At 34.2% G+C, this 12,815-nt stretch overlaps 1 protein-coding gene across 1 annotated transcript; it reads right to left on the reverse strand.

The window, feature by feature from the left end:
- Positions 1-8,116: 8,116 nt before the first annotated feature.
- On the reverse strand, positions 8,117-11,763 carry LOC143598286 (hexokinase-1-like; the record flags this gene model as incomplete). Its single annotated transcript, XM_077076538.1, has 7 exons — positions 8,117-8,824; positions 8,909-8,990; positions 9,322-9,452; positions 9,515-9,613; positions 10,309-10,464; positions 10,994-11,068; positions 11,575-11,763. Coding segments are annotated over 7 exons (1,065 nt in total), but the record flags the coding sequence as incomplete, so codon positions are not given.
- Between the last annotated feature and the right edge of the window lie 1,052 nt (positions 11,764-12,815).

Consider the following 12,815-nt stretch of genomic DNA (forward strand, 5'->3'; position numbering starts at 1 on the left):
AAATTATGATGAAGATTATCAATCAGACATGGATGACCAATATGATCAAGAGCCGTATTATTCCAACTGCGAACCGGAGATGCCCTATTCCTCAAGTTCCCAAGACACGATGGAATCCAAACTTGAAAAATTGCTAAATATTATGGTTTAGCATAACAAGGAATCAGAAGAACAAAGGAAATCTCTCGAGGCTAAGTGGACCAATCAAATTAATGAAGAGATTATACACACTGAACCAAACTGGGATGAGGATGATTATGAATATTTTCATGAAGAAGATGATTATGAAGAAGATGATTATGAATATTCTCATGAAGAAGATGATTATGAATATCCTCAGTCGGTTGATGAAGACCAACAAAATATTCTGCACTCTAAGCTCGATACCATCATGAACACGTTAATGGAACATAAGAGACAGATGATGGAAGAAGAAAATGAATATGAGCTAATACATGAAAGGATTTTGGCCTCGCTCAATCCGAATATCGAGGACAATACTGAAATCAAACGAGACCAAGAAGATTTGGCTAGTGGTACTGTGTTTGATGGTGATGAAGAGAATGAGGTTGTTGATCTTCCTAAGCAAGAAAGTGAAACTGTGATTCAAGTAGAAGATACAACTCATTCAGAGTATGAAGAGCCCAAGGTAACCATTGTGAATCCTATGCCTTCTCCAGTACTTATTATTCAAAACAACAAGTGTGGGGATGAAGGCTTGGTAAAGAATGAAAAGAAAGTAAGCTTGCAAGATATTGGGCAAATAATTAAGAAGCGGCCTCACAATAATAATTCAAGTAGCATGCCAATCACTGTAAAGCGGTTATGGACTTGTCATATAAGCTACCGAGCACATATTGAAAACTCGGTGGGTAAGTGTGCACTTCGACCACCGTGAAGAATTCAGGTATTGTCGAGCTGTAGACATCAATTCAGCGCTAACCGGGAGGCAACCCGGGGTTTGTAAGTATCTTTCCAATTTGTTTATATTTGCGTTATTATCTGGTGTATTTTGATTTATTGTATATTGTGTTGTATTTGGAACTTTGTGGTTGTAGTTGGTGTGTGAAAAACGTATATAATATTAAAAACCAAGTTTAACCGAATTCACCTAAAAAAAACACACAATCGGCAAGTGTACCGGTCGCAATGTAGTTAGCAAGTAAGAACGGATATCGAACCTAGGACACTATGGGTAAATTCTAATTATTAAACCTAAAAGATTACTAACCTAGACTTTCTTTTGATTTTTTAGAATTTTTTTTATATTAATTAAACTAATAAAACTTAACTAATTAAAATTTAAACAAAAAATAAAACTTTATAAAAATTGGGTTTTACTAATATGCGAGAAACGACTACCTAGGTAATGGAATCATACTAGTTAAGTTAATAGCTAACGAACTTGACTTGGTTGAAAAACAATATCTTAAAAGTATGACACTAGAGACCACTAAAAATGCGCTAGATCGTCTCCCGACCTCACCAACGACACCCTAGAACTCTAATGACATGTGAAGCTTAATTGTTAAAGGTTGGATCACCTCCCAGTCTCACCTTACCTAATAATATTATGGTACCCTACAACCCAAATCACCTCCCGGTCTCTTCGGATACAATATATATTAATATAAAGAGGGTATTTTTAATTAATTTGAACAAAACTTATATCACAATAATCTAAGGGACCTAGGATAACTCACTCCCGTGCAATTATTACCCAAACCCGCAAAAGAAAAAGATGACACAACACTAAATCGCCTCCCGGCCTCTCTAGTGATAGAACAATAAAATCTAATAAACTTTTATAATTTACTCCTACAATTTTTTCGACCATAAACCGCAAACAAGTTGAAAACACAAAGTAGGCAACCTAATCATGCGTTTAACAATCACCAAAAACTATTAAACACAAGTGGAATAAATATTAAAGTAAGAAACTAGATTCAATTGCTCAACAATATTATGACCAAACCAATTAAAAACTTTTACCATAATATTAAATCAACCAAAGTCAAATAATAGTTCGTCAAACCATTAATTTAAACTAGTACTCAACCAAAACCTAGGTAGTGTAAACGTATTTAGCTACTCATATAAAAACATGAAACAAAAATAAATGAGTTCATGACAATAATTATAAATAAAAATTTAATAAAACAGACCACCTGTATTCTTTTTCTTGCGAATTATAGCACCGCCAATAATTATGATATTTATTTCCTCTGCTTCGGCTCCCTCGCTCTCTATTAATGATATCACTACTTTGTTTCTTTTGACTTCACGTTTTCTTTTTCCAATTCAACTCTCAATTTCACGGCTCCCAAAAATCCCCCCAGTAGGGTTCTTTTCAAACAAGCTATATATAAAAAAAAAAATTCTTTGCCTTGTGTCGGTTTTCCCATTTATTAATTCAGCCCATGCTTAAACTTGATCTCCATCTCTAATAAACATGAGGCCCATCTATAATCCAAACGTATTTATATATGGTAGCCTTAAAACATGAGCCTACACCAACAATGAAATTAAGCATGTCCATTTATTTCCTTTGCATTTGTGAATTTGCAATCCACACTTGACAGTATGTAATTCTTCAATATTTGTGATGTGTGGTCATAACTGCATGGGATATTAGCAACAAAAAAAATTTAGTATAAACTTAAAACAATACTAATGGATCTATCAATGTTGACGTAGTACAAGACTTCACTATTATATAGGCTAAACTTTGTAAACTTCTTTTATAATTTAACACAAAAAGTTAATCCTATATAATATTTATAATTATGATAAATGAAATTCGTTTGAAGTTTCAATAGTGTGCTTTTAAGTATTATAGAAATAATCCATATTAGTCTGTTGTCACCTCAAACTCTTAGAATCTGAATATGAACATATTAGGAGTAGTATTAAATAAAAACTAACTCAAAAACCACTTAAACTGTAGGAAATATTTATATTATTAATGTATATTTTAGAGCATATCAATAGTTCACTATAAACCCTTACGAGACCCCACTCGTCCTCCCGGGCTACCGGGGGGTTTACAGGGCTTGTTGCATACGCTAAATGCAATCGTGATTCCTACGAAAGTGAGTTAGGTCTTTTAATTTTTTTTAATTAACTTAACAGATTTTCTTATGAAACGAATTAATCTGGCTCGGTAATTATTTTAATAAATTTAACAAATATTCATTTTCATAACTTTTAAAAGACCTTTGTCTTACACTTGTGAGAAGCTTGCTTCTACACGTCTCGAGATTTTGCAGGTTAGATTGTCAGTTTGGTAATTGGATGAGACGAGAGTATACGAGTGTTATGAGAGTTCACGAGCCGACTGGTCCTTCTCCAGTCACGTTGATATCAGGTGATTTCAGTTTCATAATTTATTTTTGTTGTTATTGCTTTAAACGTTAAAAGTGTAATTGTATAATTGTTAGTAGAACCGCCACACATAAGCCCCGAAATTTTAAAATTGCTTAAGAGACAAAAAGTCAATTTCAACCCTGTCCCTCAAATGTTCATTAGTTGTTTTATCAATTTTAACTTTGAGGACAATGTAAAGTGTTCTTACATTGAGGACAATGTAAACCTCAAGTGTGGGGATGAGGGAAATTTGAAAAATTTTAGCCCGATAGTACCTCAAAGAGTGTTCAGAAACCAAAGTTGTTAACTGTTAATTATTGCCATTAATGCCAAGTTATAGGTTTCTGGTCATGGTTGGTTTGTCAGCTTCTCATTAGTCTTACTCACAAATGTTTTTATAACGAGAAGTTGAAAATGGGGTCGTTTAGGCGGGGATAACGAGTCATGGGGACAGGTACACATGTTTATGTCGTCAACCTTATTCCTCCGGTACGTGTGTGATTTGACCCAAATATATATAATACACATATAATATATAGTACACACACGTCATTTGAGTGCTTTCACTGATGTTCATGGATTACGGGATCGTAGTTGGCAAAATGCAAAAGTGATAGAGGCAATTAGGTTAAGCCTCGTCTGGATGAGCGAGAGTGTGGGTACTGGGGGGTTGGGCCTCATACATTATACATATGAGCGTGGGTAATGTGAGGGGCGGGGGGTTGGGTTCCTTAGAAAACATTTCTTGGACTTATTTTTTCGTTTGTTTAACCCCGACATTATGTTACGAGACGATCCAGCTTACTAGGTTTATTTGTAATTGTAATTGTTTTTGTTTTTGTATTTGTTCCATTATTAAGCATTATGCTTAAAAAAATGAGAAAAAGACAAAAAGATGTCTATTTATATTCAGTTATATATTCTGTAGTTCGTTGATGTTCGTTTATTATTAAAAAAATGTGAAATCAGTATGTTGATAGTTTGTTTATTTAGATGTATATAATCAGTCAGTTAGTGGTACATTAGTTTCGTTTTTATTTTTTAGATGTTTTGTAATAGGCCGGGTCGAATCGTTTGAGCTACTTAAATATTTCCCTTCCATACCCTTACACCTGGCCCCGTTACAACCCTTTTAAAGGTCTCTTGATTTGCATTTGTGCCAAAGCAGCTTGATGGATTAATATGTACTTATGAGTGATATTGAGATCTGAGTGATACTGGCACATCTTTTGCTAGTCCATATATTAAACCGAGAGGAGAGATGTTATATTACGAGTGGTATGAGCATGTGTGCCTTAACCGGAAACAAAGTACACTTGTCTGGGCGGCTCTATTGTTTTTATCATAGCATTTAACCGTATTTGTGAGATGTCAATCTAAAAACAGTGTCAGTCTGGAAAACTGGGTATGATCTTAAACCTTACTAGTATTAATGTCGATAATCTACATACCTATGATGGAGGTCGATGTTTGCTTTAGAGTTTTGCTTGAGGGCAAGCAAAAGATAAGTGTGGGGATGTGATGGTCGGTTATTTTGTATATTCTTTAGTTCGTTTATTATTTAGTTTTAACTGTTTATTCTAGAACTAACGATGCTTCATACGTGTGTTATTGGATTTCAGGTCACAGGCGTTAAAGTACTCAATATGGACCTGTTGTGACACGGAATGAAGACCCGGGATGTCCAGCACGCAAAACGAGGAAAACAATGAAGTTTGCTGTTCCAGAGTCCCATCGCGGTACGCGATGGGTTTGATGAAGTCCCCATCGCGTACCGCGATGGGTGATAAATTAATTATTGACTTTGGTCAATCGCGGTACGCGATGGGCCATAGAAGACCCCGCCGCGTACCGCGACGGGACTGCAGACGGGATTTTGAGTTTATAACTTGTTTTTCATCAACATGAAACCCTAACTTCGTTTTTGACGACCAAGAGGCGATTCCAGCAGTTCATATAGGCGATTTCCACCATCCTAGCTCGTGTGAAGATCATACATATGATCCATATCATCTATATTGAAGATTCGATTATGTCTAGGCTCGGCTAATCGCCTAGAATCGCACCCGGGATGTATAGTTTGTAACTCTTTACAGTTTTTCTCTTGTGGTTAAGAATACTTATGTTTTGATTATTGTTGATTGATATATGATTATTGATGTTTAGTATTTCTGTGTGTTCGGTCGGTTTAGGTTTACGTTGGTCTGAACGATCTGTTACCAGTTGCTAGATAATTAGTCATATAACTGTTTGGTTAGATTGAATACAATAAAACGTACAATTACCCTTAACTGAGTCACACTGGCAAGGACCGTTTGATAACCAGTGCCGTGTGTAAAGTAATTGTTGACGTCTAATGTTTTGTCTGGTTGATCAGTTTTCAGTTAATCGTTGATAATCAATTTGTTAGGTTACATGAGATACTGTTTGGATGCTTACTTGAATTCCCGGGTGTGATTTGCTTTGTTAACTGTTTACAACTCGCTTGTTCATTTGTTGCTTAGTTCTCTTAATTTAAACTATTGCTTGTGTGATCAGCACCAAAACCAGTACTTCATAATATTGAATCTGTTACACGAATAGCATTGACCACATACTCCTTGTGATACGATACTCTACTTGCTCTAAATATTTAGAATAATTAGGTTTTTGATTGACTCAAACGACGGTCATCAAATACCAAGTTTATAAACAATAATGTCTATATAATGAATGAATGTATACCAATTACGTTGTTCTGTTAGATAAATTTATAAATGTTACTTTTATGTTTACTTGCATATTATATATGTAGATTATGAAAAATGACAAGGTTTTGTTGTCAAACTCATAGTATAGGTAGATATGTATGTTTATTTAAACTTTTGTAATTGTTTATAACATATGAATCCATTTTGTTTATAACATATTAATTGTGTTAGAGTTGTACTTTTAATTTCAAATGATGCAGTTATCATTTAATTAATATTTGAATAATTTTTAATTACGCATAAATATCAAGATTAATGTATACAATTAAAAAAGAATTATATAATGAAATTGATTTTAAATAAAGAATGATGTTAACAATTACTTTATGTTTTTTTCTTCCTATATATTTTTATTAATATTTTTGAATATGTTACTTTTATTTAATAGCAATATTTGTCATTTGTAGTATGTTTGGATTGCTAAATGGCAATGTCATTTGAAGTATGTTGGTTTTATTTTTTAAAGTTTCTTATTGATCTCTTATACCCTATTGTATTAAGATTAATAATTAGTTTATTACTTTTGTCAGCCGAAAAGTATCATCTTGCTCGAAACATATTTGTGTTGGTTGAATATGTTTTCTATATTTATATGATTTGTTGATATGTTTTTCCACCCGTGTGTAACACGGGCTATACCCTAGTTAAAATAAAGTCACTTCCCATTTTTACATTAACACTCCTTTTTCTTTCACTTCTAGGGGAGGGAACCGAAAAGCTAAGCCTTGTGGAATGGACCATTAATACCCTTTTTATTTCGCTTTTTCAGAATAACAACCCATTATTATTCTAAAAAAACTACATGATATTATTTTTAGTCAGTGGCGGTTCTTAGCTTGGGCCTCGGCCCATTCAACTTTTTCATGAGTTGTGCAATTTTTCTGAAAAAAAAGTTAAAAAAATTTATATGTGTTGAGTCTAGTCCATCCAGATTATTTGTCCAAGATCCGTCGTTGCCATCGTTTACGGACTTCTAGGGTTTTACTTGTTAGCTCACAGGGTATTATAGATATTAAATAGAGATAAAACTAGAGTTAAGAGCTTAATAAACAAGAAATAAATATGGGCCCCTTTGTTCTCCTTGTTGTTGAATTGAGCCAAAACCCGAAACTGGCCCAAAGCCTTCACCAATTCACCAATCCTAACAACATGACCATGGAGGAGTGATACGAGAAAATTGAGTTGGCTTGGCATAATTAGACAAAACGATAATAATGAAGATATGTGGCTAGCTAAAAGAGTGTGCACATTTAGTCCCAAGTCGTGGACCAAGTGATAGTGATTCTTCCATATCCATAAATAATTCAAGTCACTAAAGAAGATGCATAACATGACTTATTTGGATGTGCCGCTTTTCTAGTAGTGTTCGTTGGCTCGGCTCGGTTTTAAGAAAAGTAATTGGCTCTACTAGGTTCGGCTGGATTAGATTGTTAGAACTTAAAAGAAAACGTTCTTGATGTGAATTGGATCATGTTGGAGAGTCTGACTTATTATATTGAATGTCTTTTACTTTGGATGTACAATGGTAAAAGTTTAGGTTAATTTAAACAAGTCAAACGAGTTAGCCGGCCTTGGCTAAAGCTCGCCTCGCTTACAATCCAAGTCAATGTTCAAGCGAGCTTTCAAGCGACCTTGAACCAAGCCACAAGCTATTTGGGCAAACCAATTGGTCAGCATGTTGGGGAAAGATCTTATTGGCTTCATCAGATAGTTACATACACAATGAAGCGAGTTAAAAGCTCAGTACGCTTTGTAGTAGTTTGCTTATGAGATCAAGAAGCGTCAAGTCATGATGACACGTTGAAGACATCATGAACTTAGGCGGGGAAGAATTTAACGACCTACCGAACATTTTATCAAAATGTCCAGAATTCCGAAAAATTCCAAGTTTTGATGATCAAAATCCTTAAAAAAAAAGGTCAAGAGACCTCCTTGGAATGGTATGAAAACTTATTTGGAATACCAAATTTGTGCATGGCTGAAAGTTATAGATGCACACTTCCAAAGTGCATAAAACTCTTAATGCAATCAAACTTTCTGAAACAATGCAGTCACAAAGATGAATGTCACAAATAATCGATCTATTTCAAATTTCCGGTTTTTATTAACCACTAATGTGCTCCAAAATGGAAGAATCCCAAAACTCGTAGCAAAAGAAATGCCACTTTCAAGTCCTAAAAGAATTCATACATCTTCAACATAAATCAAACCATTCGCAAAATCAGATCTTACCTAGCCTAAAATGTCCGAATGAAACTTCAACAATGTCCGATCACTATATTGGAGTAATCGGTGTAACATCTCCGACCAAAAAATATTGTATGTGAATAAACTCATAAGCAGATTCTGATTACCTTCTCCGAGATCCATACACCCTAGTTGTATTGGGAGTTACACGCAGCAAGAAGAGCAGCACCAATTCCGGATCCATCATTGGAGAGTATAAGTTTAATGTGTTTTGCGAGCTTATCACCGATCAGTTCGTTCAAAGTGTTCTCGAGGCAGTTTCGGTATTCAGTGTAGTGTTCGTATAATCCTCCGTCCATTGCAATAACGGTCTTTGGGATCTCACCGTCTCTAAGGTTATCTCGTCCAATTTTCTTCAGAATGCCCAAAATTCCTGCTGCAGCGAGGCGGGCTCCTCGTGTGACGATGATATTGCATATCTCTACCACTGTCTTTCTTGTAGCGAGCGATGTATTGGGTATCTGCAAGTTAAGTGATACTTTAACATCTTATGATGAATAGAGTTGTTTAGCAGTTAAAACATGTCATTTTGTAAGAAAATGTACCTCTAATATCTCTTTCAATTTGTCCCCAACAACCTTGAGATCAGCAGACGAGTCATGATGCATTGCAGACATTATATGTGTCCTATGAATCACACGACAAACAACGGCCACTTTTTCCTTAGAGTTCAAAGTATATATAAAGATCATAAAGTAAGAGTAGTCACACGTCAAATTGTCAAAATGTCAACAAGAAAAGTTAACATAACCAAAATAATATTTGATACCCTTGATTAAAACTCTCACTGCAACAGGTTTTACAATAATTTGTTATTGGTAAGCTATTTTATTATAATTTTTTTGGCCCATTTTACCAGATGAAGGTTAAGAATAACCCGAATTTCCATCTATTCATAAGAAAATGAATCAAAAGTGCCACCTCTAAATGATAACCAAATACGAAAAACCGCAAATACCTCAATACGAATTGAGTTTTTAGTTTGGGGGGAACCGTGTCACCGAAAAGGGCTGCTTCACTAGCCATCCTATATAGAATTCTACGAAGAATTTCTCCAAGATACATGCCAGAAATCATTTTTTCAAATATCTGCCAAATAAATAAAGATTAATTTCAAAGTGTTATTAAACTATGCATGCATAAAAAGTTACCTGTTCCCCGGGGTTCAAACTGTCAGCATCCAGTGTGTTATCATACTCAGTTAAAGGAAGATGGGATGACTTGAAGTTACCCCACTCCATGTTGATGACCTATACAACAAATGAAGTGTCTATTAATACTCCAGGTGGAAAATGGCTGGGTTGGTTAGACGGAAAAATGAGTTCGGGTCAAGTGAGCAGAGCCAGGTTGAGCCAAGGCTCGGGTCGTTTATGAGATGAAATGTTGAGCTTGGCTCATAAAAAGCTTGAGCCAGCCCGGTTAATTTTTTAAAAAAATTAACCCTTTTATTTTTTACGCATATTGATATATATAAAAGGAAAAAACAATAATATTTTAGCATACGCATAACGAACCAACGATCTAGCTAAATGAGCCTAACAAGTGAACCAACCTTGGCTTGAGATCAGCTCGTTTACAAACCGAGTCAGATCGGCTCGTTTTTAAACAAGCCGCGAGTTTTTTGAACAACCCTACTTGAAGGCCACCTGTTCAGGTTAAACTGCGGCTTACTAGTAACAGATTCCCACGGCCACTCAAAGAAAACTAACTTCGGTTTCCTTAAACTAGAACGAACAAAAAAGCTGGTTACCCAAGACATAAAAAATTAGCATTTCAAACCCCTTTGCAGCGATTTTAAAATGTTTTATTACCTTAATTTTTTATTCTAGAAGTTCCTTACCTCTAATAGAAATTAGACAGAAGTTAATTACCTTTTTATCCAAAATATATGAAACTATATGATGAAGATTTGGTATTGATATTAACCATAGAAAATATCGCTCACCATCTCTCCTGACTTAGGATGCGGACCATGCCATTTTGGTATAGCTTGAGCCCGTTCCACGTAAGCTGCATTGCTTCCGGTACCCAAGATTACTGCTACCGCAACATCTTTGTCATCATATCTCCCTCCAGCCAATGTTCCAACTGTATCATTTACCTACACACAACGCCACACATTCTTATTATTGTTTTAAAAATAATCAAATAGATAGATCAATTTCTCATGACACTTTTTGTTTTTCAAATGACAGACTGATTTCTCAATTTCCATGCCAATGTAGTATATACACTTATATAGGCCGCCTGTAAATGAACCGAACGTCCAGTGAACCATTCAACGGGAAGTTCGTTTATTAAATAAACGAGCGAACACTATTTTTTATTTGTTCATTTAGTTAAATGAATGAACATGAACATGAACATGCTTCTTTCGTGTTTGTCCAGTTCTTTTCCAAGCCTAGATTCAACAATAATATTACATTGCTAAATGGAAAGCTATTATTCTTTAAAAATATTGCTATTTAGAGTGAGTAATGTTCAATTGGCATTTTTATTCAATTTCATTTTAAAAAAAGGGTTATTAAAATCCACATTTTATACTTTTTGTATTTTTCAAGGAAACTGAGTTAAGCTTTTCTAATACAAAATATTATGAATATTGAAATTAGTAGCACAGATAAACTCACCAGTGCAGAGACACGCATATCAACACCTTGCCTGTCCATTGCTTTTGTCAACTCTGCAACGACATCTTTACCGACCTAGCAATTAATATTATAAAACAAAAGTTTACTACCGCATCCCAAGTGGTCAAAATATGTTTAATCAGTCAATTAAAGCAATCAGATTACACTTTAGATGATATTCTTGCATGCATATATATAAGGATTTAATGGTAAATTGTTCATTTACGTTATTTCACATTATTAATATGTAATATAAATCCACACACATAAATTTTCCACAAGATTTTCTTTTTTATTCTGGTGTACCCAAAAAAAAAAGTTAAAAAAAACTAGCAGCCATGTATTTAGAATTACTAAAACCCAAAAAAATAACACTGATAGAAAAATATGAACATTATTAACTTAACACAGTTATTGTACTCCCAGTCCAGTTTGCATACTATTGTGTGTAAAAACTTAATGTGAACATTATTTTCGGCCAGCCCGACCCAGTCCTTATAAAAAAAAAACTATGCTTTTGTCCCAAACCATTTTCCAACCCCCATTGGACCCATCATAAGCAAAATGTGATTAGTAATTACCATTTGATCAATGGAGAAGCCCTTTGTCCAGCGAATAAGAGTTCCCGAATCAATAGATAATTGCATGACAGGAAATGAGAAGGTGAAACCTAATTCCCTTTGTCTGCCTGGAGGAAGACGAAACTTGTCACTCTCACTTTCACTAGCAATAAATTTAGCAAGTTCTCCAGCAATGAAGTCAAAAAGTGCCTGGACAAAATTAAATTCCAGATATTAAAAACCACATACGTGGAACGTATATGTGACAATATTGACCAGGGTGTAAATTTCTTACACGACGCAACAACACGATATTCGCGGGTTTGGGTCAGTTCCAGGTTGAACCGTTGAACCAGCCAACACGTTTAATTAAACGGGTCGTGTTCGTGTTAGCCTAGCAGGTTCAGGGTTGACGTGTTAACCCATTTGTGTTATTATTTATTTTATAAAATTTGTTTTGTATAATAACTTAAACTATTTGGGTATATTTATACCAAAATGTTAAGGTTTAAATATAAATTGGCATGCCGGCCCTTATGTGTATTAAGGTAAAGCCGTCGCTTTAGGCCTCCAAATTTTTAGGGCCTCCGTTCGTTTAAAACAAAAGTTGTAAATATATATATATATACTAGTTTGAGGCCCGTGTGTTACACGGGGTAATTGTTGAAAATTTTAAACTTTGACCATAAAGTGAAATACAGTCAACAAATTAATCATATATTGTTAATACAATTACAATTAAATTAAAAGTACAGAAATTACATAACTAAGGTTACACAAATATGTTATAAATAGGTAAAAACTTCTTTTTACACTACATTTGTAATTGTATTAGCAGGTATACATTGTTTATCAAAAATCAAAATCTTTAGTCGATGTCTGCTTGTAACTCTTAATAAGTTAACATATAGGCCTGCTTATAACTCTTGATATAACCATATATAGTTGTGCGTGTGACAAAAAATGGTTCTTCAAGTACATACCAACTCCAGATAAATGATAATATATATTCATGATACTAATAAAAAAATATTCATACACATAAAATATCATAACTTTTAATCAATTAAATATGATGTCATTTGAGAACACTTGCTCATGTTTATAAAGAAAAGCATGATTATCCCAAAAACCATATACATGAACTTTGATGATATAATCATCCTTAGAATCTTTACAATTTGAAATTGATTGATCATAATAAATTTGTTGTCATTAATATTCTGTGTATGACAAATTTTTAATTGACTATATACATTACA

Source organism: Bidens hawaiensis, unplaced genomic scaffold, assembly GCF_021521415.1.
Source record: "Bidens hawaiensis isolate Kalapana, Puna unplaced genomic scaffold, B.hawaiensis_p1.1 tig00049904_1, whole genome shotgun sequence".
Classification (NCBI taxonomy): Eukaryota; Viridiplantae; Streptophyta; class Magnoliopsida; order Asterales; family Asteraceae; genus Bidens; species Bidens hawaiensis.